The 26547-nt window shown below is 42.3% G+C and overlaps 1 protein-coding gene across 1 annotated transcript in view; it reads left to right on the top strand.

The window, feature by feature from the left end:
* Nucleotides 1-16874, top strand: part of LOC138676961 (trans-Golgi network integral membrane protein 1-like) — a 38310-nt gene extending 21436 nt beyond the window's left edge. Inside the window, exons 2-4 of the mRNA XM_069766683.1 lie at nt 10091-11007; nt 11357-11440; nt 14268-16874. Of these exons, the coding sequence (XP_069622784.1) occupies nt 10091-11007; nt 11357-11440; nt 14268-14273 (1007 nt within the window). The 3' untranslated portion in view covers nt 14274-16874. The remainder of the gene's footprint in view (nt 1-10090; nt 11008-11356; nt 11441-14267) is intronic.
* Nucleotides 16875-26547: the final 9673 nt, after the last annotated feature.

Genomic DNA, 26547 nt, shown 5'->3' with positions numbered 1-26547 from the left:
AAACCCGACATAAAAACCCGCTATAAAAGTAAATTAAACCCCCCATTATCACCAAATTAGTTAGGGAAACATAATAAAATAAAAAAATGTATTTATTTCCATTTTCCCGTTGGGGTTACATTTACGGTTGGGTTAAGGGTGTGTCAGGGTTAGGGGTATGATTAGGGTTAGGGGTGTGTTTGGGTTAGGGTTGGAGTTAGAATTGGGAGGTTTTCACTGTTTAGGCACATCAGGGGCTCTGCAAACGCAACATGACGTCCGATCTCAATCCATACAATTCTGCGTTGAAAAAGTAAAATGGCGCGCCTTCCCTTCCAATCTCTGCCGTGCGCTCAAACAGTGGTTCCCCCTCACATATGGGGTATCAGCGTACTCGGGACAAATTGGACAATAACATTTGGGGTCCAATTTCTCCTGTTACCCATAGGAAAATACAAATCTTGGGCTAAAAAATCATTTTTGTGGAAAAACAAAAAAAGATTTTTTATTTTCACAGCTCTGTTATAAACTTTAGTGAAGCACTTGAGGGTTCAAAGTGCTCACCACACATCTAGATAAGTTCCTTGGGGGGGGTCTAGTTTCCAAAATGGGGTCACTTGTGGGGGGTTTCTACTGTTTAGGTACTTCAGGGGCTCTGCAAACGCAGCATGACGCCCGCAGACCATTCCATCTAAGTCTGCATTCCAAAAGGCCACTTCTTCCCTTCCGAGCTCTGCCATGCGCCCAAACAGTAGTTTTCTCCTACATATGGGGTATCAGCGTACTCAGGACAAATTGCACAACAACTTTTGAGGTCCAATTTCTCGAGATACCCTTGGGAAAATACAAAATTGGGGGCTAAAAGAAAATTTTTGTGGAAAAACAAAAAAAGATTTTTTCATTTTCACGACTTTACATTATAAACTTCTGTGAAGCACTTGGGGGTTCAAAGTGCTCACCACACACCTAGATAAGTTCCTTAAGGGGTCTACTTTCCAAAATGGGGTTACATTTGGGGGGTTTCCATTGTTTAGGCACATCAGGGGCGCTCCCAACGAGACATGGCGTTGAAGCATTCCAGAGTTATAACCTCATAAAGGGACAGTGGTCAGAATTGTAAAAATTAGCCCGGTCATTAACATGAAAACCACCCTTGGGGGTAAAGGGGTTAAACATTCCAAGGAGCACTCTGCAAGCAGTCATATTGAAATGGAAGGAGTATCATACCACTGCAAACCTACCAAAGCCCGGCAGTCCCTCTAAACTTTCATCTCAAACAAGGAGAAGACTGATCAGAGATGCAGCCAAGAGGCCCATGATCACTCTGGATGAACTACAGAGATCTACAGCTGAGGTGGGACAGTCTGTCCATAGGACAACAATCAGTCATACACTGCACAAATCTCGCATTTATGGAAGAGTGGCAAAAAGAAAGCCATTTCTCAAAGATATCCATAAAAAGTGGTGTTTAAAGTTTGCAACGAGCCACCTGGGAGACCCCAAACATATGGAAGAAGGTGTAATGGTCAGATGAAACCAAAATACCAAAATCAAACTTTTTGGCAACAATGCCAAACGATATGTTTGGCGTAAAGGCAACACAGCTCATCACCCTGAACACACCATCCCCACTGTCAAACATGGTGGTGGCAGCATCATGGTTTCGGCCTGCTTTTCTTCAGCAAGGACAGGGAAGAGGGTTAAAATTGATGGGAAGATGGATGGAGCCAAATACAGGACCATTCTTGAAGAAAACCTGTTGGAGTCTGCAAAAGACCTGAGACTGGGACGGAGATTTGTCTTCCAACGAAACAATGATCCCAAACCTAAAGAAAAATCTACAGTGGAATGGTTCACAAATAAACGTATCCATGTGTTAGAATGGCCAAGTCAAATTCCAGACCTCGATCCATTTGAGAATCTGTGGAAAGAGCTGAAAACTGCTGTTCACAAACGATCTCCATCAAACCTCACTGAGCTCGAGCTGTTTGCCAAGGAAGAATGGGCAAGAATTTCAGTGTCTCGATGTACAAAACTGATAGAGACATACCCCAAGTGACTTGCAGCTGTAATCGCGGCAAAAGGTGGCGCAACAAACTATTAAGTTAAAGGGGCCGAATAATATTGCACGCCCCACTTTTCAGTTGTTGAATTTCCACAAAAAATGTAAAATAACCAATAAATTTCGTTCAACTTCACAATTGTGCTCCACTTGTTGTTGATTCCAGAAATCACCCCCCAAAAATTTTAATTTGGTATCTTTGTTTGAAGCATAATTGGGAAAAGGTTGAAAAGTTCCAGGGGGCCGAATATTTTCGCAAGGCACTGTAAGGGTATGTGCACACGTCAGTATTTTTAGCGTTTTTTTTGCGGAATTTCGCTATAAAAACGCTATAAATCCGCATTAAAAAACGCTAAAATGATGCATCCTATCATTTAGAATGCATTCCGCATTTTTTGTGCAGATGTATGCGTTTTTTTCTGCAAAAAAACGCATACCGCCAAAAATCCGGACATGCTCTATCTTTTTGCGGATTTCTAAGCAAAAAAGTCATTCCGGAAAAAAAAAAATCCGCGTTAAAACGCGCAAATTCCGCGAGAAATCCGCGCAAAAAAAACCCGCGGATTTCTTGCAGAATTCTCAGGATTTTGTAAGGAAAAAATCCTGACGTGTGCACATACCCTTAGTAATGTAAAATACTGACCGTGAGAACGGGGCCTTAGACCAGTGATTAACCCCTTTACCCCCAAGGGTGGTTTGCACGTTAATGACCGGGCCAATTTTTCCAATTCTGACCACTGTCCCTTTGTGAGGTTATAACTCTGAAACGCTTCAACGGATCCCAGTGATTCTGACATTGTTTTCTCGTGACATATTGTACTTCATGACAATGGTAAAAATTCTTTGATAGTACCTGCGTTTATTTGTGAAAAAAACGGAAATTTGGCGAAAATTATGAAAATTTCGCAATTTTCCAACTTTGAATTTTTATGCAATTAAATCACAGAGATATGTCACACAAAATACTTAATAAGTAACATTTCCCACATGTCTACTTTACATCAGCACAATTTTGGAACCAAAATTTTTTTGTTAGGGAGTTATAAGGGTTAAAAGTTGACCAGCAATTTCTCATTTCTACAACACCATTTTTTTTAGGGACCACATCTTATTTGAAGTCATTTTGAGGGGTCTATATGATAGAAAATACCCAAGTGTGACACCATTCTAAAAACTACACCCCTCAAGGTGCTCAAAACCATATTCAAGAAGTTTATTAACCCTTCTGATGCTTCACAGGAATTTTTTGAATGTTTAAATAAAAATGAACATTTAACTTTTTTTCACAAAAAATTTACTTCAGCTCCAATTTGTTTTATTTTACCAAGGGTAACAGGAGAAAATGGACCCCAAATATTGTTGTACAATTTGTCCTGAGTACGACAATACCCCACATGTGGGGGTAAACCACTGTTTGGGCGCATGGCAGAGCTCGGAAGCGAAGGAGCGCCATTTGACTTTTCAATGCAAAATTGACTGGAATTGAGATGGGATGCCATGTTTCGTTTGGAGAGCCCCTGATGTGCCTAAACGTTGAAACCCCCCACAAGTGACACCATTTTGGAAAGTAGACCCCCTAAGGAACTTATCTAGAGGTGTGGTGAGCACTTTGACCCACCAAGTGCTTCACAGAAGTTTATAATGTAGAACCGTAAAAATAAAAAATCATATTTTTTCACAAAAATTAACTTTCCGCCCCCAATTTTTTATTTTCCCAAGGGTAAGAGAAGAAATTGGACCCCAAAAGTTGTTGTGCAATTTGTCCTGAGTACGCTGATACCCCATATGTGGGGGTAAACCACTGTTTGGGCGGATGTGAGAGCTCGGAAGGGAAGGAGCGCCGTTTGACTTTACAATGCAAAATTGACAGGAATTGAGATGGGACGCCATGTTGCGTTTGGAGAGCCCCTGATGTGCCTAAACATTGAAACCTCCACAAGTGACACCATTTTGGAAAGTAGACCCCCTAAGGAACTTATCTAGAGGTGTGGTGAGCACTTTGACCCACTAAGTGCTTCACAGAAGTTTATAATGCAGAGCCGTAAAAATAAAACAAATAATTTTTCCCTCAAAAATTATTTTTTTAGCCCCCAGTTTTGTATTTTCCCGAGGGTAACAGGAGAAATTGGACCCCAAAATTTGTCCAAAATTTGTTGTCCAATTTGTCCTGAGTGCGCTGATACCCCATATGTGGGGGGGAACCACTGTTTGGGCGCATGGGAGGGCTCAGAAGGGAAGGAGCTCCATTTGGAATGCAGGCTGAGATGGAATGGTCTGCAGGTGTCACATTGCATTTGCAGAGCCCCTAATGTACCTAAACAGTAGAAACCCCCCACAAGTGAGACCATTTTGGAAACTAGACCCCTAAGGAACTCATCTAGATGTATTGTGAGAGCTTTGAACCCCCAAGTGTTTCACTACAGTTTGTAACGCAGAGCCGTGAAAATTAAAAAAAAAAAATCTTTCCCCCCAAAATTATTTTTTAGCCCCCAGTTTTGTATTTTCCCAAGGGTAACAGGAGAAATTGGACCCCAAAAGTTGTTGTCCTATTTGTCCTGAGTACACTGATACCCCATATGTTGGGGTAAACCCCTGTTTAGGCACACGGGAGAGCTCGGAAGGGAAGGAGCACTGTTTTACTTTTTCAACGCAGAATTGGCTGGAATTGAGATCGGACACCATGTCGCGTTTGGAGAACCCCTGATGTGCCTAAACAGTGGAAACCCCCCAATTATAACTGAAACCCTAATCCAAACACACCCCTAACCCTAATCCCAACAGTAACCCTAACCACACCTCTAACCCTGACACACCCCTAACCCTAATCCCAACCCTATTCCCAACTGTAAATGTAATCTAAACCCTAACCGTAACTTTAGCCCCAACCCTAACTGTAGCCTTAACCCTAGCCCTAACCCTAGCCCTAATGGAAAAATGGAAATAAATACATTTTTTTAATTTTTCCCTAACTAAGGGGGTGATGAAGGGGGGGTTTGATTTACTTTTATAGCGGGTTTTTTAGCGGATTTTTATGATTGCAGCCGTCACACACTGAAAGACGCTTTTTATTGCAAAAAATATTTTTTGCGTTACCACATTTTGAGAGCTATAGTTTTTCCATATTTTGGTTCACAGAGTCATGTGAGGTCTTGTTTTTTGCGGGACGAATTGACGTTTTTATTGATAACATTTTCAGGCACGTTACATTTTTTGATCGCTTTTTATTCCGATTTTTGTGAGGCAGAATGACCAAAAACCAGCTATTCATGAATTTCTTTTGGGGGAGGCGTTTATACCGTTCCGCGTTTGGTAAAATTGATGAAGCAGTTTTATTCCTGGGGTCAGTACGATTACAGCGACACCTCATTTATATCATTTTTTTTATGTTTTGGCACTTTTATACGATAAAAACTATTTTATAGAAAAAATAATTATTTTTGCATCGCTTTATTCTCAGGACTATAACTTTTTTTTTTTTTTGCTGATGATGCTGTATGGCGGCTCGTTTTTTGCGGGACAAGATGACGCTTTCAGCAGTATCATGGTTATTTATATCTGTCTTTTTGATCGCTTGTTATTCCACTTTTTGTTCGGCGGTATGATAATAAAGCGTTGTTTTTTGCCTCGTTTTTTTTTTTTTTTCTTACGGTGTTTACTGAAGGGGTTAACTAGTGGACTAGTTTTATAGGTCGGGCCGTTACGGACACGGTGATACTAAATATGTGTACTTTTATTGGTTTTTTTTTAATTTAGATAAAGAAATGTATTTAGGAAGGCAAAGTTTGACCAGCTTAGAGATGCCCTTAATCTGGTAGACTGGGACAATATCCTCAGAAATAAGAATACAGATAATAAATGGGAAATGTTTAAGAACATCCTAAATAGGCAGTGTAAGCGGTTTATACCTTGTGGGAATAAAAGGACTAGAAATAGGAAAAACCCAATGTGGCTAAACAAAGAAGTAAGACAGGCAATTAACAGTAAAAAGAAAGCATTTGCACTACTAAAGCAGGATGGCACCATTGAAGCTTTAAAAAACTATAGGGAGAAAAATACTTTATCTAAAAAACTAATTAAAGCTGCCAAAAAGGAAACAGAGAAGCACATTGCTAAGGAGAGTAAAACTAATCCCAAACTGTTCTTCAACTATATCAATAGTAAAAGAATAAAAACTGAAAATGTAGGCCCCTTAAAAAATAGTGAGGAAAGAATGGTTGTAGATGACGAGGAAAAAGTTAACCTATTAAACACCTTCTTCTCCACGGTATTCACGGTGGAAAATGAAATGCTAGGTGAAATCCCAAGAAACAATGAAAACCCTATATTAAGGGTCACCAATCTAACCCAAGAAGAGGTGCGAAATCGGCTAAATAAGATTAAAATAGATAAATCTCCGGGTCCGGATGGCATACACCCACGAGTACTAAGAGAACTAAGTAATGTAATAGATAAACCATTATTTCTTATTTTTAGGGACTCTATAGCGACGGGGCCTGTTCCGCAGGACTGGCGCATAGCAAATGTGGTGCCAATATTCAAAAAAGGCTCTAAAAGTGAACCTGGAAATTATAGGCCAGTAAGTCTAACCTCTATTGTTGGTAAAATATTTGAAGGGTTTCTGAGGGATGTTATTCTGGATTATCTCAATGAGAATAACTGTTTAACTCCATATCAGCATGGGTTTATGAGAAATCGCTCCTGTCAAACCAATCTAATCAGTTTTTATGAAGAGGTAAGCTATAGGCTGGACCACGGTGAGTCATTGGACGTGGTATATCTCGATTTTTCCAAAGCGTTTGATACCGTGCCGCACAAGAGGTTGGTACACAAAATGAGAATGCTTGGTCTGGGGGAAAATGTGTGTAAATGGGTTAGTAACTGGCTTAGTGATAGAAAGCAGAGGGTGGTTATAAATGGTATAGTCTCTAACTGGGTCGCTGTGACCAGTGGGGTACCGCAGGGGTCAGTATTGGGACCTGTTCTCTTCAACATATTCATTAATGATCTGGTAGAAGGTTTACACAGTAAAATATCGATATTTGCAGATGATACAAAACTATGTAAAGCAGTTAATACAAGAGAAGATAGTATTCTGCTACAGATGGATCTGGATAAGTTGGAAACTTGGGCTGAAAGGTGGCAGATGAGGTTTAACAATGATAAATGTAAGGTTATACACATGGGAAGAAGGAATCAATATCACCATTACACACTGAATGGGAAACCACTGGGTAAATCTGACAGGGAGAAGGACTTGGGGATCCTAGTTAATGATAAACTTACCTGGAGCAGCCAGTGCCAGGCAGCAGCTGCCAAGGCAAACAGGATCATGGGGTGCATTAAAAGAGGTCTGGATACACATGATGAGAGCATTATACTGCCTCTGTACAAATCCCTAGTTAGACCGCACATGGAGTACTGTGTCCAGTTTTGGGCACCGGTGCTCATGAAGGATATAATGGAACTAGAGAGAGTACAAAGGAGGGCAACAAAATTAATAAAGGGGATGGGAGAACTACAATACCCAGATAGATTAGCGAAATTAGGATTATTTAGTCTAGAAAAAAGACGACCGAGGGGCGATCTAATAACCATGTATAAGTATATAAGGGGACAATACAAATATCTCGCTGAGGATCTGTTTATACCAAGGAAGGTGACGGGCACAAGGGGGCATTCTTTGCGTCTGGAGGAGAGAAGGTTTTTCCACCAACATAGAAGAGGATTCTTTACTGTTAGGGCAGTGAGAATCTGGAATTGCTTGCCTGAGGAGGTGTTGATGGTGAACTCAGTCGAGGGGTTCAAGAGAGGCCTGGATGTCTTCCTGGAGCAGAACAATATTGTATCATACAATTATTAGGTTCTGTAGAAGGACGTAGATCTGGGGATTTATTATGATGGAATATAGGCTGAACTGGATGGACAAATGTCTTTTTTCGGCCTTAGTAACTATGTTACTATGTTACTATTTAGGGGAATAATATATATATATATTTTTTTTTACACATTTTGAAATTTTTTTTTAACTTTTTTTACATTGTCCCAGGGGGGGACATCACAGATCGGTGATCTGACAGTGTGCACAGCACTCTTTCAGATCACCGATCTGATAGCAGTGCAGGCTGCTTCACAGTGCTTGCTCTGAGCAGGCTTCTGTGAAGCCACCTCCCTCCCTACAGGACCCGGATCCGCGGCCATCTTGGATCCGGACCTGGAACAAGCAGGGAGGGAGGTAAGACCCTCGCAGCAACGCGATAGGCAGCTGACACCCGGCCGCGATCGGCCACGCTCCCCCCGTGAGCGCCGCCGATCACGCTGGACGTACTATCCCGTCCGTGGTCATGGGGGCTCACCCCACCTCGACGGGATAGTACGTCCGATGTCAGAAAGGGGATAAACCAAATTCTTGCAGGGCATCTTATTAGCTATCAAGCTGATAGAAGTTCCCAAGTAGGGCTATAATAAAAAAAAAGGAAATAAAATGTTTTTACATTTGGCCTTTTTTTTTTTTTTAAACTGGCGTAGCTCAGCTGGGTCCTGGCCAAGTGCGCCCCATCTACTATATAATTGTCTAAGGGTCACTTCTGTCTGTCTGTCACGGATATTCATTGGTAGCGGCCTCTGTCTATCATGGAATCCAAGTCGCTGATTGGTCACCGCAAAACAGCCATGACCAATCAGCGACAGGCACAGTCCAGAAGAAAATGGCCGCTTCTTACTCCCCGCAGTCACTGCCCGGCGCCCACATACTCCCCTCTGGTCACCGCTAAGCGCTAACACAGGGTTAATGCCGGCGGTAACGGACCGCGTTATGCCGCGGGTAAAGCACTGCGTAACCGTTGCTATTAACCGTGTGTCCCCAACTTTTTACTATTGATGCTGCCTATGCGGCATCAATAGTAAAAAATCTAATGTTAAAAATAATAAACACCCTCCGTTGTCCGCAGAGCCGGCCGCCATCTTCCGTTCCCGGCGATGCATTGCGAAATTACCCAGAAGACTTCGAGACCGCTATGTCATCTGGGTAATTTCGCAATGCATCCTGGGAACGGAAGATGGCGGCAGCCGTGCGCCTATCGCCGGAGCTCCGCTGGACCACACGAGGTGAGTATATAACTTTTTTTTATTTTACTCATTTTTTTAACAGGAATATGGTGCCCACACTGCTGTATACTACGTGGGCTGTGTTGGATACCGCGTGGCTGCTATATACTACATAGGCAGTGTTTATATACTACGCGGGCTGTGTGATATACTCCGTGACTGGGCAATATACTACGTGGCTCTGTGCTGTATACTACGTGGCTCTGTGCTGTATACTACGTGGCTCTGTGCTGTATACTACGTGGCTCTGTGCTGTATACTACGTGGACATGCATATTCTAGAATACCCGATGCGTTAGAATCGGGCCACCATGTAGTAAATTCATCATAATTTACATCACAAAGGTGGAGTATAATTTCCCGCAGTGGCGCACAGCTGCTAAAATCTGCGCCAAATTTATTAAGATGGACACGACTCATGGTGACAGGTGCCCGGGACTAAGATTTGCCAAATTCAGTAAAACTGGTATACAAAACTCCGTTCATAATGAATCGGCAATGGTTATTACTTTTTTTTTTTTTTTTCCCCTTGGCAAAAATTTATATTTAATATAAAAAATAAGTCCCCACATATTAAAAAAGGAAAAAAAATTTGATTAAACAAGCAATAAAAAAAGAACTTGAGCTTCTAAAAACGTGTGGGGGGGATGTGTTTGCTCATGAACATGGGGTGAGTGGGGAATGGCCCAGTATAGAACTGGTTAAGGGGCAAAATAGACCCCAATGCTGTATTGGCTAATGTTGGGGCGTTTTGTTAAACGTTAAATGGAACCTGATGTTATGGGTGATACAATAGTGACCTGTCATGTCCATATTTTGATATGGTCAACGTGCCTGATGCTTCATTCATGATGACGTTAATATCATGGATTTGTTACTGAGAAGCCTGCTATGTATTCATATATTATGTTGTATCTTTTTATTTTTTTGTTTGTTTTTTTACAGCTGCACCCATAGAAACATCTGATGGAGAAACTCTGATGAGCGAATGGAAGGTAGTAGAGGTGGACCAGTCAGATGACATGGTAAATATGAAGGCGGTCGAGGAGAATTCCTTGACTGGGCCACAAAACGGCACCCAACTCGAGAGCCAGCCGGAGGCAGAGACTGTCCAAGAAGAAGGCACAAATGTGAACACCACACAAGAAATAGCAGATTATGACAATGGCGGAAACTCTGAGGATGAACAAGAGTATGAATCAGAAGAGCCCTGGTGGGAGGAAGAGGATGACTGGATGGAGAAAGATTCTGCAATGAAGGAGCTCAAGGAGGATGGAGATTCCAAAGCTGAGAAGCCCCTTTGGGAGACATGGTTTGATGCAGTGCCCAAAACTGAAAGGCCACCATGGGACTTGAAAGCATCGGAAGAGGTTGTAATGGAGAAGCCCCAGGAGTGGGAAAAGTTTGATGTGAAGGTGAATAAAGGAGGAGATGAGGCTCCGTGGTGGGCATGGCCTGTAACAATGAAGCCCTGGTGGGGAGCAGAGACCAAAGCTGAAAGACCCTGGTGGGAGGAAGAGGAAAAAGCTAAGGAGCCCTGGTGGGAGAGGGGTGAAGAAGTGAAGATTCCCCAGGACAACGAATGGTTCCCAACAAAGAAGCAAGATGAGGCTAAAAAAAGACTAGAGGACCCCGATGAGTATGATGCATTGGAGGTTTACATAGATAATGATGTGGATACCGATGATGTCCTTGAAAAAAGGCCAGTCCAAAAAGAAATCTTTCCACCTGAAATGAGAGAGCACACAGTTTTCCACGAGAAGTCAGGAAGCGTCTATTTCTGGGCCTTCTTAGTTACCTTAGCAATCCTAGTTGCCGTGCTGTTCATGGTCTATCACAAGAAACGCCTATCACAGCAAAAGGTGAACAACTCAATTAGATTTTTTTCTTCTTTTTTGTGTTGACGGGTTGTGTTGTTGAAAGCCTTGTCAATTCTGAATTATTAGCCGGGGGTATTCCATTAGGACCCCTCATGCATTACACTGAGGAGTCTCTGGCTCCTCCATACATGACATTGATTTCTTTGTGTAATGCTTCATAATACTGTTATTCATGGCCCCAGGCTGCCTCTTACATCTGAGCCCACTCGCTGAAGGGTTGGCATGTCAGGTATTCCTCTAATCTTTTTTTTTTTTCTGTAATGATCACAGGTAACATTTAGTGCCGATATGTTTAATGTGTAACTTCTTGCTTGTTTCCTTCCTTTCTCAGAGATTCATTTTTGCACTGGAAGGAGGACTATTTGGAGACAAAAAGCGTCCGAATTCAGGGGAGTACCAGAAATTGGATAATAAGGTGAGAATGGCAAGAATGTGGGGTGCGACAAGTGCTGTAATTCTTTTAGGCATGTTTCATACAAAATTGCTTTACTACCAATCAGTCGTCATGTGTAGCCTTGGAGGGCAATACAATAAACCTCATATTCACCCTCCATAACTGGAATATTATGGGTAACCCTATACCCTGAGCTACACCAATATGATAAAGCAAAATGGGATGGAGGATGTGATATTGAAGACTAGGAGGGGAATTCATAGAGCTAAAAAGACTGAGGGGAAGAAGTGTCCTGTCCTTAATAGAAGTCTCACAAAGTCATTGATTTTAGCAGTATTGGATAACCATAAAACTAGACTTGGACTTGTATTGTATCGCTAAAATGATTAAAAGAAAATCCACACTGTACTCCACAGCAAGCAGAAGATAATGAAGAATAAAGAAATATTACACAGTAATACGACAAGAAACAAAGTAAAGAGGACTTGTCAATGATACAAGGAACGTGTGCGCTTGTATCTCTGTACAAATGTTATACTCGATCATAAGTGAACAGAAAAAGACTAGGAGGAAAAATACAGCGCAATAAGGTTTTATCCAAGGGAGATAAAACTGTTTAAGGTTCTCTTTTTTTTTTTTTTTTTTTTTAATATAGCGCTAACATATTCCGCAGCGCTTTACAGTTTTTCACACATTATCATCACTGTTCCCGATGGGGCTCACAATCTAGAATCCCTATCAGTATGTTCTTGGAACATGGGAGGAATCCGGAGAACCCGGAGGAAACCCACGCAAACACGGGGAGAACATACAAATCCTTGCAGATGTTGTCCTTGGTGGGATGATACAAAACCTGATTTATTTGTGTATACACAACATTTCAATCGCGTATACATCCAGCTGCTGCAGGACCAATGGGTCTTCAGGCCAGGAAAACACAGATAAGGAAGATTTGTGGATAATCTGCACTACTGGTATCTCATGTAATAAATCCAAAAAAGTACACACGGTTATTCTTTATTTAGTCTACGCGTTTCAAAGTACTACAGACAAGAAAAGCCTTTTCATAACAATCCTTTCAAGGCTGCTGTTATCCCAGATGCTTGTGCACCTTTTTCTACCACACTTTTTCCTTCCACTCAACTTCCCATTAATATTCTTGGATACAGCACTCTGTGAGCAGCCAGCTTCTTTAGCAATGACCTTTTGTGTCTAAGGCTAAGGTCACATTGCGTTAGTGCAACCCGTTTAGCGCTAGCGGGTTGCGCTATCGCAATGTTTTTAATGTGGCCGCGTCCCGGGGTCGCGGTAACGTCCCCGCTCTCGCAGATCCCCGATCTGCGAGAGCGGGGAACGGACCGCGGGCGCGCCTCGGATGCTGCAAGCAGCGTCCGCGGCGCGCCAGGAAACACCGGCGCGTCGCTAGCGCGTGCCGAACATGGCACGCGCTAGTGCTGCGCGTTCCCATTGCCGTGAATGGGCGAGCTAACGGACGCGTTGCACGGCATTAATTTCGCCGTGCAACGCTGTCCGTTAGCGCGTTCCCATTAACGCAATGGGAACCAAGCCTTACCCTCCTTGTGGAGTGAGTCAATAACTGCCTTCTGGACATCTGTCAGGTCAGCAGTCTTCCCCATGATCGTGGAGCCTGCTGAAACAGACTAAAGGTACCTTCACACTGAACGATATCGCTAGCGATCCGTGACGTTGCAGCGTCCTCGCTAGCGATATCGTTCAGTTTGACACGCAGCAGCGATCAGAATCCTGCTGTGATGTCGTTGGTCGGAGCTAGAAGGCCAGAACTTTATTTCGTTGCTGGACTCCCTGCAGACATCGCTGAATCGGCGTGTGTGACGCCGATTCAGCGATGTCTTCACTGGTAACCAGGGTAAACATCGGGTTACTAAGCACAGGGCCGCACTTAGTAACCCGATGTTTACCCTGGTTACCATCGTAAAAGTAAAAAAAACAAACTACATACTTACCTTCCGCTGTCTGTTCCCGGCGCTGTGCTTCCTGCACTGGCTGTGAGCGCCGGCCAGCCGGAAAGCAGAGCACAGCGGTGACGTCACCTCTCTGCTTTCCGGCCGCTGTGCTCACAGCCAGTGCAGCAAGCACAGCGCCGGGGACAGACAGCGGAAGGTAAGTATGTAGTGTTTGTTTTTTTTACTTTTACGATGGTAACCAGGGTAAACATCGGGTTACTAAGCGCGGCCCTGCGCTTAGTAACCCGATGTTTACCCTGGTTACCAGGGGACTTCGGCATCGTTGGTCGCTGGAGAGCTGTATGTGTGACAGCTCTCCAGCGACCAAACAGCGACGCTGCAGCGATCGACATCGTTGTCCGTATCGCTGCAGCGTCGCTGAGTGTGAAGGTACCTTTAGGGACATTTTTAAATGCTTAGGAAGCCTTTGCAGGTGCTTTTTAATTTACTTAGATAATGACTTTTGGGTTTTCATTGGCTGTAAGCCATAATCATCAACATTAACAGAAATAAACACTTTAAATAGATCACTCTGTTTGTAATGACTCTATAATATGAGTTCACTTTTTGTATTGAAGAACTGAAATAAATTTAACTTTTTGTTGATATTCTAATTTAGTGAGAAGCACCTGTATGTATGGCAAAGCTGGTACAAATAGCGGTCAGGCCAAGTAGTTTATGGCTGGAGATATCTAAGGTTTATGGGCACTGTTGGCAGATGGACGCAGTACCTCCAGCACCCACAGAATGAGGCTAAGGATCTAGCCAAACATAAGACCGCTCTTGGAAGAGTTCGCAAGTTATGGTATTACATTTTTAAGACTTTATACATGAGTCAAAATGACATTTCTTCTGTTTTTCAGATTTGATCTATCTGCAGCCATCAGTACAATTTGTCAGCCAGGATGTTGCCGCCCTAAATTCTCGGCTTCTACTCAACACTCCACTAATGTCCACCATCAATCTCTGGAGCGAATGTGACCATATACGATCGTAAACAGGCTGACAGAAGTGCTGAATGAAGGCTTGGATTTCACTGGTGGTTGGGATCTGAGGGGGAAAAATGCACTTATAGAAATAATTTGTATACATGATTAATCTTGTGATCTGATGCTGACAATTAGCTCTTTTTGTTGTTTTTTTTTTTACATATTTTACACTGTTTTCTCATATTTAGCTTTCTGGAGACATTACTGCACCTTACAATGCCCCTAGATTAGAGAGAGGCTCATCGGGTTAGCTCCAAGGTTGTCGGACCTGTTCAACTGGGCCCTTAGACGCCAGCTGAGGTGGGTGTCTTGTAAAAGGTGCAGCTTTGACACCCGCTAGGACACCATTGTGAGAATGGTTTTCAAGCTGATCTGCTCCAAAATCCTGAAGAAAAATGCTTCCAATAAGAAAATCCATTGTGCTTTACATACAGCAAGATTTTTTTTTTTTTAGTATCTTTCTAATGAGATTTTGAAAATCTCGCTGTGGAAATAACAAAAGTGGTGTCATTTCTGTGAGGTAGACTACTTGACACCACCAAGCTAAAAGGAAAAGAAAGAAAAAAGTCTTAAAACTCATCAGATTTTTCTATCTCTAAAAAAGAACAAAAAAAACCCCCTGAATATACCCTCATTAATTGTCATAAAATGGCAATTTGCACTTAAAATATAGATTATTTGCCATTTTAACTACTGCATTTAGTGCAGCTCACAGAATTATGACTATGATCTGTGTAAAATAATACTCTTACAAGAGCCACTATAATCCCTTTTGTGGGATGGGAGAAGTTCTTACTGTGGTCTCATGCAGTCGCTCAGTAGAAGACTGTCCGAAGCAGGAGACCCTTCTCAACTATTTCATAACAGAGCATATGAAAAATGGATTGTCAAGTTGAGGCCAGCCCTAATGAGGACCTTTCATTTCTCATTAATTTTTTAGCTGGTGAAATGCCGCTGTTCTCCTGAATGCGCTGTTGTTTTTCTTTTGTTTCTACGCCTTTCCGTTCCTGAAATATGGCCTCCTATTGCCTGAATATAAAGCTAGTTTTGTTGGCCAAGGGGGCTTGGTCTACAGCTCTTCTCTGGTTGTCTTTTGAGGACTAGCCCCCTTGACTATCAAGCCTAGATTTACATACAGGGAAGAGAAGGCCATATTTCAAGAAGGGAGAGATAGGAGTAAATAAAAAATGTCACCAGATTCGGGAGAACGGCCGCATTTACCCCAGGTAAATAAAAATACGTATTTATGGCATTGAGCGTCCCTCTTTAAAGGGAGAGCATATTAGGATATGCCATGCCTTAATGATCGGTGGTGACACAATCTCTGGGACCCCCAACAATCCTGATGAAGGAAACTTTGTACCATTATAGCCCTACATCACAGCCCCATCCACCCGTTGTTGGGGCCATTCATGTGAATGCGGACTCCTCCATTTCTCTCTTAAAATGGATAATGGCTCCACTTCCTCAGTTTGATGAGCCTGGTTAACAGCAGTCGCTTATTTGCTGTGGTACATCCATGCCCCCCAAAAAATTGAGGCCAAAAAATCTTGGGCACATTCCCTTTCATGAAAAAAAAAAGTGTTGCTTGTGTCAGACATTTCTTAAAAGAAAAAAAAAATCTTTGTGTCTTCAGTCTCGGCGCCATTTTACTCTTCCACTTCTATAATAATCCTTTTTTTTAAAAATAAATGATTCATGTTCTTCAGTTCTCCGAAGAGCCTTTCCCCCCTTCATGTTTAAGGGCGTTTATTGTGTGATCTTGGTGATTGTGCTTTTTTTTTTATATATTTTAAGGCTTTTATTAACTCCTTTGACTTATGATTTTCATATCTTGGGCTATGCAGTAGGTGCCTGTAACCTGTACACAGTACAGGCGGACATTTTGTGGCTTCCAGGCGGACATTTTGTGGCCTCCGTGCAGACACACACAACGTGGAGGTAGTTTCCCATAGCAGCCAATCAGATGAAAGGTTTCATTTTCTCACATGTGTAAATCGGGAATCTTGTTGCTATGGGCGACAACGTCCCTGTATTTCGGGCCCAGTGAAATTAATAAATTACAAAATGGCCGTCTCCTTTGTTTAGGTGAAAGGGCAACGAACTGACTCAGGGAATAAGAAAGCTCCAGCTCGTGTGCCTTTCATAATAGAGTGCAGGATATATTTAGTCATACGCTTTTGAAGGGGAAAAAAAAATGTTTGTACTGTAGTAAACGTAGAGGAACACTTTTCTGTTTCCGGAGCACCTTTTCTGAAAAAAATGTTGTGCCATTTTTGTTGTTCTTCCTGAAAATGTTTGGGGAAACTATATATTTTTTTAATATGCTGTTTGGTAATAGTTTAATAAGTTTATTTTTACAAATAGTTTATTTACTTCAGGCCATCGGGTTTCACTCAGGAATAAAGGGTTCTGTATAAATTGCCGGAAGGTGAAATGATTTGTTGATTTGATAAATAAACCTGAAGAATTTGCACCTTTCATGACTGGTCTTTTGGTCATTTTCTGTGTAAGTCCAAGTTCACACAATCAGTATTTGGTCAGTATTTTACCTCAGTATCTGTAAGCCAAAACCAGGAGTGAAAACAATCCGAGGAAAAGTGTAATAGAAACACGTCACCACTTCTCTGTTTATCACTCACTTCTGGTTTTGGATTACAACTACTGAGGTAAAATACGGAACATGGAAGTAATCTAATATTCTGTATGTTATGGGCTGTGAATTGATCTGGGGTCCATATTTTATTGAAGGTCATATTTTTCCAACCTACTATACCACAGGCCTCTTGGTGTTAATACTGACTATCTCTTAAAAACACCCATGAAGTCAAAATCGTAACTACACCTGTAGATAAGTTTCCAAAATGGGGTCACTTAAGGGAGGATTCTGCTCTTGTAGCACTTAGGGGCTCTCTATGTGGAGTCCACAAACTATTCTACGCTCCAGGAGGCAAATAGCGCTCAGTCTATCCCCCCGAGGCTCGCTGTATGGCTAAGCAGTACTGTACAGCCACATATGGGGTATTTCTACATTCAGCAGAAATTGTGGGACACATTTTGGTGCTATTTTTACCCATTTGTGAAAATGGGAAATCTGGCGCTAAAACAAGATTATTCTGATTAAACATTTAATTATTTTCTCTTCACTGCTCAATGGTATACAATTCTGTGACATATGTGGTACCATTATGATCATTGCACCCCAAGATGAATTGATTGAGCGGTGTAGTTTGTAAATTGGGGTCACTTATTGGGAAGGCGCTCCTTCCCTTCTGAATTTTGCACTGTGCCTTTAAACTAGTTCCAAATTACATGTAGGGTATTGGCACACTCAGGAAAAATGGACCACAGTTTGATGTAAAAATTTCTCCTATTAGCCCTTAGAAAAATAAAAACTTGGGGCTAAAACAACATTTTATTGGTTAAAAATTAATTTATTCATTCTTCACCACCCAATGGTATAAATTTCTGTGAGGTAAGTGTGTTGTCAATATGATCACTGCATCTCTAAATGAACTCATTAGGGGGTGTAGTTTGTACAATGAGGTCTTTTAAGGGGGGGGGGTTCGGCTGTTCTGGCACCTCCGGTGCTCTGCCAGTGTGACATGGCACCCTCAAACAATTCCAGCACAATCTGAACTCCAATATGGCGGTTTTTCCTTTCCGAGCTTTGCACTGTTCCCAAAAGTAGTTTTTGACCACATATGGGGTATCGTACTCGGGATAACTTGCACAATACATTTTGGGGTCTCCATTTTTCTCATGTTATCCTTGTGAAATTGAAAAAAATTGGGGCTAAAACAACTTTTTGTGGGAAAAATATTTTTTTTGCTTTTTCAAAGATCAACGTTGTAAAATTATGTGGAGCACCTGTGGGTTTAAGGTACTCGCCATATGTCTAGATAAATTCCTTGAGCTGTCTAGTTTCCTAAATGGGGTCACTTGTGGGAGGTTTACATTGTTTAGGCTCATCAGGAGCTCTCCAAATGCGACAATTTCATCAAAGTCTGGGTGCCAAAACATCACTCCTTCCTTTGAGTCTGGGTCACTCCTTACTTTCTGAGCCTTGCTGTGCACCCAAACAGTAGTTTTCCCCTACATATGGGATATTTGCGTACTCATGAGAAATTGCACAACATATTTTGGGGTCCATTTTCTCCTGTTACCCTCGTGAAAATTTGGTTATAAAATATGACATACCAACAAGAGTCAAACGCAATAAACAATGTACTAAAAAAACCTCAAGTAGCCTAATTTACTTAACAGGTGTAGAAATGGTGCAGAAAATTTGCACCATCAAATATCTTTAAAATTTGGTATTGGCATACTTATGCTGACCTGGAGAATCATGTTGCCAGGAAATTTTTACAGCACAATGAAATTCATATAAATGAAAGACAAAAAAAAAATCAAACATTTTTTTTTCTTTTCACCATTGCACTACACATGGATTTTGTTTCCTTATTCCATTCCCCCCCCCCCCCCCCCCCCCCAGTAAAATGACGGTGGGAATTCACAACAAGAATTAAGCTCTCCTACACCTATGTTGATGGGGGGAAAAAAAAAGTTATGGTACTCTCCACAACCAAAAGAATACCATACCCACAGCAGGGAAGCATGGTGGATGCAGCATTGGACTTTGGGACTGTTTTTCGGCTGCTGGCATTAGGGCTTTAGTTAAGTTTAGTTAAGGGGGAGGAATTTGAACAGTTTCAAAAATCTGTGAATTTTATAACCAAACCTTCAGGCCTCTTATAAAAAGCTTAAGATAAAGAGAAATTTCACCTTTCAGCATGACAAAGGACGCTAAGTATACCTCCAAATCAATAAAAGAATGGCTTTGCTAGAGGGTCAAAGCTTTGGCATGGCCGAGCGAGAGCCCAGACCTGAATGATTCTTCAAAAATGTGATAAAATGGCCCCAAAACATATTTCACACTACAACCCATTTTAGTCATGTCAGGATGGGTTGAAAAATAGAAAGAGGTGGCACTCACTATCCGGTAAAACATTCCTTTACTTAATAACACTGGTACAGCGGGAGAGGAGCAGACAATCTGTGAACGATGGACGTTTTGTGCTAGCTGCGCTTCAACGGGCATAGGATAGAAGGTGTCCGCTCCTGTTCCGCTGTACCCGTGTTATGGACTAAATTAAGGAATATTTTACCGGATGGCAAGTACCACTTCTTTCTCAGTTTTTGGACTATAAATGATTCATTTTTTGGTGTGCACCCGTATTCCCTCAGTTGTCTGGTGTCCAGCCTACACCCAGGTAGATTTCAATCTCAGCTGAGGAAGTCACAGAAGAAAGTGCCGGCAATGCACCATTTTTTTAATGGTTTCAGGAAGGGTGGAAGACTCTAAAAACACCATTCGAGATGAGCATCAGCTGACAGAAGAGCAGCATCGTGGGCAAACATAACTCACTCAGCCAAAGAGCAGGACTGTGACGTGAGAAGAAATAAATCTGTTTGGCTGACTTAGCACAGTGTTTTTTTTTTTTGTTTTTTTTTCCTCCAGCTTCATCCTTCATGCTTATCTGTAAATATGTTCTGCTCAATCATGCGGACAGCTTCATAACAGGACAAGGAGACTGACTGAGCAGAATTGATGTACAAATAAGCATGGAGGACAATGAAACTGAAAAAAATAAACTCTTGTACTCAGTGAGATTTATTTTTTTCCTCATGTCACAGCTCTGTTCCTCGGTTGTGTGAGGTATATTTGCTCAGCATTCTGCCCTTCAAGTCAGTCGATATTTGTCACGAGCAGTGTTTCTTTAGTCTGCAACCTGTAATGACGTGACCAGGAAGGGGTGGCAGTTTGAAAAATGTAATTGGGGCAGGCTTGGACCGTTCTACTGGGAAATCCCTCAGTGCGCCCTTGAGCTAGAGTGCACTTAACGTGGTTGCACATAGTACAACGGGCAGAAGGGTCCCTGCATGTATAGGCGCTAGTTACAGCTAGATGGGCTTCCTCATAACGGGGTCACGTTCTCCCTGCCTCGCAATACCTAAATATGCTGCCAGCCTATCAGAGGTCAGTGGCAGCAGATGACATCACTGCATTGTGCTGCCTTCAACATGAGATGGAACACTAAGGAGGAGCCACTTGTGGAACTAATGATAATTAAGTAGAATCATATTTATTTATTTTTTTACTTCCATGAGCACCTGAGTGGGGGATATTATACAATATGCTGCCCAGAGAGAGGGACATTATATTACATCGGGGTCCAAGAGGAGTACGTTAGATTATATAGGAGGCACATGAGGGAGATATTATACAGTATGGGATCCAGAGGGCCCAAGAGTGGGACTTTACATGAGGACCAGAGAGGGGGCATTATACTACATGGAGCCCAAGAGAAGGACATTATACTACATGGGGCCCAAAAAAATGGGAACAGTATACTGTATGGGGACCACAGGGGAGGAGATTATACTGTATCACGCCTCAGAGGTGGCTATTATTACTATTTTTGAGGTCAGAACGGGAAATGTTAGTGTAAGGGGTCACCTTAACAATGCCCCCCACATTAACAATGTTGCCTCATACATTATTATTATTTATATAGCACCATTCCATGGTGCTGTACATGAGAAAGGGGTTACATACAGGGTTATAGATATCATTTACAGTAAGCAAATTTATGATGGCAGACTGGTACAGAGGGGAGAGGACCCTGTCCTTGCGGACTTACATTCTACATTATTAATTTACAAGACCACAATTTTTCACTGTTCCAGCTGTATCAAGGTATTATTATATGGCTGCCACAAGGAAGGGGGGAATCACTCTTGAATTTTAACAAAAAGGACATTACCACTGTTTGGGGGCACAAATAGAAATGTTGTTATTATACGGAGACCACTAAAAAGGACATATGCATTAATACGGTATGGGTGCCATGGGAAGGGCATTTCTACTCTGAAAGGGTCACAAAGGACATCACTACTGTAAAATATTTTCTTTTTGGTGATACTGCTACTGTGCAGGTCACCAGAGTGGCACAATGGCACTTTTCTTTTTCATCTCGTGCAGTGTAGAAGTGGGGAAAAAATGGGGAAGTGCTCTAGAAGCAATCTACCATATATGTTTGTGTGTTATATTCTGCAGAGATGAGTCATAAGTGGACCAACGTCATAGCGAGCTGCATCGGATGAAAACAAAAAGTGTAAATTAATGACTTCAATTGGAGATGTTACTTGTGAGTCACTGGATTACCTGTACACTTACACTATAAATTATCTACGGAGCTTCATTGTAGAACTGTCACTGGTGGTTACCTGTATACTACACACTATATACAGATCTGTATACAATGTTACTCATGATCACTGTATTACCTGTACACTGAAGCTCCTGTGTATGTCACCGGTGATTATTATATTACTTACCTATACACTATATACAGAGCTCCTATGTATAATATCACCGGGGATCCCTGTATTACCTGTACACTATATACAGAGCTCCTGTGTATAATGTCACTCGTGATCCCTGTATTACCTGTAAACTATCTACAGAGCTCATGTGTATAATGTCACCGGTGATCATTGTATTACCTGTACACTATATACAGAGCTCCTGTGTATAATATTACCGTGATCATTGTATTACCTGTACACTAACACTATATACAGAGCTTCTGTGTATAATGTCACTGGTGATCCCTGTATTACCTGTACACTATATACAGAGCTCCTGTGTATAATGTCACTGGTGATTCCTGTATTACCTGTACACGATATACAGAGCTCCTGTGTATAATATCACCGTGATCATTGTATTACCTGTACACTGACACTATATACATAGCTTCTGTGTATAATGTCTTTGGTGATCCCTTTTAGTACATGTACACTATATACAGAGCTCCTGTGTATAATGTCACTCATGAGCACTGTATTATCTGTACACTATACACAGAGCTCCTGTGTATAATGTCACTGGTGATCCCTTTATTACCTGTACACTATATACAGAGCTCCTGTGTATAATGTCACTGGTGATTACTGTATTACTTGTACATTATACACTATATGCATAACTCCTGTGTATAATATCCCTGGTGGCAAAATTAGTGTTTGTACTGTGGATTTTGTTAATGATAAGTATAGAGGTAATATTTGGTCACTATGTTGTTGTAATATGTGGCCTTTGAGCTGCATGTGACCCTTGTATGTGGTAATATTCAGTCACTGTGGGGGTAATACAGTATGTGGTCTGGTCATGGTGTGGCGGTGTGTGACCCTTGTATGTGGTATTATTGGTATATATTAGTCTTGGTATATTGGATTGTGGTGTGTATTGAGGTCACTAGTTCTCTCTGATAACAATAAGGGGAAGATTCTTTATTTCTATTAGAGTTTGAGGCCACGTTCAGTATTTGTTCAGTATTTTACCTCAGTACTTGTAAGCCAAAACCAGGAGAGGAACAATCAGAGGAAAGTATAATAGAAACACGTCACCACTTCTGTATTTATCACCCACTCCTGGTTTTGGCTTACAAATACTGAGGTAAAAAAACTGACCAAATACTGAACGTGCGAGTCTGGCCTACAGGTAACCTGAGAGTTTCACTTTTTTTTTTTTTTTTTTTTTTTTTTTTACTGCTTCTAACAAGCTTATTTCTTTTGCTTTCTGTTTAACAAATTTCCATAAAATCATTTATTTAATTTGGTCAGAGATAAGAAAATCAGCAGGTGAATCATTTTCTTCTCCCGTATTAATTGTCCCACTAATCCTGTTAATACCTTCCTGCAGGGCCGGACTGGGACTAAAATTCAGCCCTGGCATTTGAAGTTACACAGGCCCACTTGTCACATGGTGACTGTATAATATCTTTGCACACTTGTAGGCAAGGCCGGTTTTAGGCAAAGTGGGGCCCTAGGCAAAGTTTAAAATAGGGCCCCAAATGCTAACATATTGCACATCACACAAAGCATTTCGGTTGTATTTACAAGCGCTGAGTTCAGGCCGCTAAATGAGTTTGATCGACAATACTGAAGTTGTTCAACGCTTGTTTCCCGGACTCTTTCCACCAGCTGAGGAATAATGATGGGACAAGAACGATCACTAATAGATCACTAACAGATCACCATATAGTATCATGTTATCAGCAGCACATCTACAGTTTACGCCGGCGATGTGCTCCTGAGAACAATGATTTCTGTTCCAGCAAAAACAATCTGAATATGCAGCATTTTACTTGTTTAGTAAAATACACCTCATAGTCCTCCATATATTATAATGTGCACCACAGTCCTCCACATAGTATAATACACTCCCTATAGTCCTCCATATATTAAAATACACTGCTCAGTCCTCCATATAGCATAATACACTCCTCATAGTCCTCCATATAGCATAATACACTCCTCAAAGTGCTCCATATAGTATAATGCACCGCCATAGTCATCCATGTAGTACAATTCACTTCCCATAGTATAATGCACCCCATACTTCTTCATATAGTATAACGTATTCCCCATAGTCCTCGATACAGTATAATGCAGCCCACATATAGTATAATGCAGCGACCACTCTACAGAATATAATGCAGCCACCCCAGAGTATAATGCAGCCACTCCATAGAATATAATACAGCCCACCTCCCCATAATATATAAGGTAGCCTGTTATGATAAGGTAATTCAGTACCACAATGGACATAGAGGTCAGTGCACATACAGTGACCTGACAATAACCCAAAAACATTGAACGAGCTCTGAGACGTGGGAACTCTGCTGACCGCAATCCCTAATCCTCTCCAACCACACTACAGGCAGCCGTGGATTGCGCCTAACGCTCCCTATGCAACTCGGCACAGCCTGAGAAACTATCTAGCCTGAAGATAGAAAATAAGCCTACCTTGCCTCAGAGAAATACCCCAAAGGAAAAGGCAGCCCCCACATATAATGACTGTGTGTTAAGATGAAAAGACAAACGTAGAGATGAAATAGATTTAGCAAAGTGAGGCCCGACTTTCTGAACAGAGCGAGGATAGGAAAGGTAACTTTGCGGTCAACACAAAACCCTACAAAAACCACGCAAAGGGGGCAAAAAGACCCTCCGTACCGAACTAACGGCACGGAGGTACACCCTCTGCGTCCCATAGCTTCCAGCAAGCAGGAAAAAAACATAGACAAGCTGGACAGAAAAAAACAGCAAACAAAATAGCAAAGCGATACTTAGCTATGCAGAGCAGCAGGCCACAGGAACAATCCAGGAGGAAACAAGTCCAATACTAGAACATTGACTGGAGGCCAGGATCAAAGCACTAGGTGGAGTTAAATAGAGCAGCACCTAATGACTTCACCACATCACCTGAGGAAGGAAACTCAGAAGCCGCAGTACCACTTTCCTCCACCAACGAAAGCTCACAGAGAGAATCAGCCGAAGTACCACTTGTGACCACAGGAGGGAGCTCTGCCACAGAATTCACAACAGTACCCCCCCCTTGAGGAGGGGTCACCGAACCCTCACCAGAGCCCCCAGGACGACCAGGATGAGCCATATGAAAGGCACGAACAAGATCGGGAGCATGGACATCAGAGGCAAAGACCCAGGAATTATCTTCCTGAGCATAACCCTTCCACTTAACCAGATACTGGAGTTTCCGTCTTGAAACACGAGAATCCAAAATCTTCTCCACAATATACTCCAACTCCCCCTCCACCAAAACCGGGGCAGGAGGATCAACAGATGGAACCATAGGTGCCACGTATCTCCGCAACAATGACCTATGGAACACGTTATGTATGGAAAAAGAATCTGGAAGGGTCAGACGAAAAGACACAGGATTAAGAACCTCAGAAATCCTATACGGACCAATGAAACGAGGTTTAAACTTAGGAGAGGAAACCTTCATAGGAATATGACGAGAAGATAACCAAACCAAATCCCCAACACGAAGTCGGGGACCCACACAGCGTCTGCGATTAGCGAAACGTTGAGCCTTCTCCTGGGACAAGGTCAAATTGTCCACTACATGAGTCCAAATCTGCTGCAACCTGTCCACCACAGTATCCACACCAGGACAGTCCGAAGACTCAACCTGCCCTGAAGAGAAACGAGGATGGAACCCAGAGTTGCAGAAAAACGGCGAAACCAAGGTAGCCGAGCTGGCCCGATTATTAAGGGCGAACTCAGCCAAAGGCAAAAAGGACACCCAGTCATCCTGATCAGCAGAAACAAAGCATCTCAGATATGTTTCCAAGGTCTGATTGGTTCGTTCGGTCTGGCCATTAGTCTGAGGATGGAAAGCCGAGGAAAAAGACAAGTCAATGCCCATCCTACCACAAAAGGCTCGCCAAAACCTCGAAACAAACTGGGAACCTCTGTCAGAAACGATATTCTCTGGAATGCCATGTAAACGAACCACATGCTGGAAGAACAATGGCACCAAATCAGAGGAGGAAGGTAATTTAGACAAGGGTACCAAATGGACCATCTTAGAGAAGCGATCACAGACCACCCAAATGACTGACATCTTTTGAGAGATGGGAAGATCTGAAATAAAATCCATAGAGATATGTGTCCAAGGCCTCTTCGGGACTGGCAAGGGCAAAAGCAACCCACTGGCACGAGAACAGCAGGGCTTAGCCCGAGCACAAATCCCACAGGACTGCACAAAAGAACGCACATCCCGCGACAGAGATGGCCACCAAAAGGATCTAGCCTCTAACTCTCTGGTACCAAAGATTCCAGGATGACCAGCCAACACCGAACAATGAACCTCAGAGATAACTTTATTCGTCCACCTATCAGGGACAAACAGTTTCTCCGCTGGGCAACGATCAGGTTTATTAGCCTGAAATTTTTGCAGCACCCGCCGCAAATCAGGGGAGATGGCAGACACAATTACTCCCTCTTTGAGGATACCCGCCGGCTCAGATAAACCCGGAGAGTCGGGCACAAAACTCCTAGACAGAGCATCCGCCTTCACATTTTTAGAGCCCGGAAGGTACGAAATCACAAAGTCAAAACGGGCAAAAAACAGCGACCAACGAGCCTGTCTAGGATTCAACCGCTTGGCAGACTCGAGATAAGTCAAGTTCTTATGATTAGTCAAGACCACCACGCGCTGCTTAGCTCCTTCAAGCCAATGACGCCACTCCTCGAATGCCAACTTCATGGCCAGCAACTC

This window comes from Ranitomeya imitator, chromosome 4 (assembly GCF_032444005.1).
Source record: "Ranitomeya imitator isolate aRanImi1 chromosome 4, aRanImi1.pri, whole genome shotgun sequence".
In the NCBI taxonomy this organism is placed as follows: Eukaryota; Metazoa; Chordata; class Amphibia; order Anura; family Dendrobatidae; genus Ranitomeya; species Ranitomeya imitator.
This window is presented reverse-complemented; position numbering and strand designations above follow the sequence as displayed.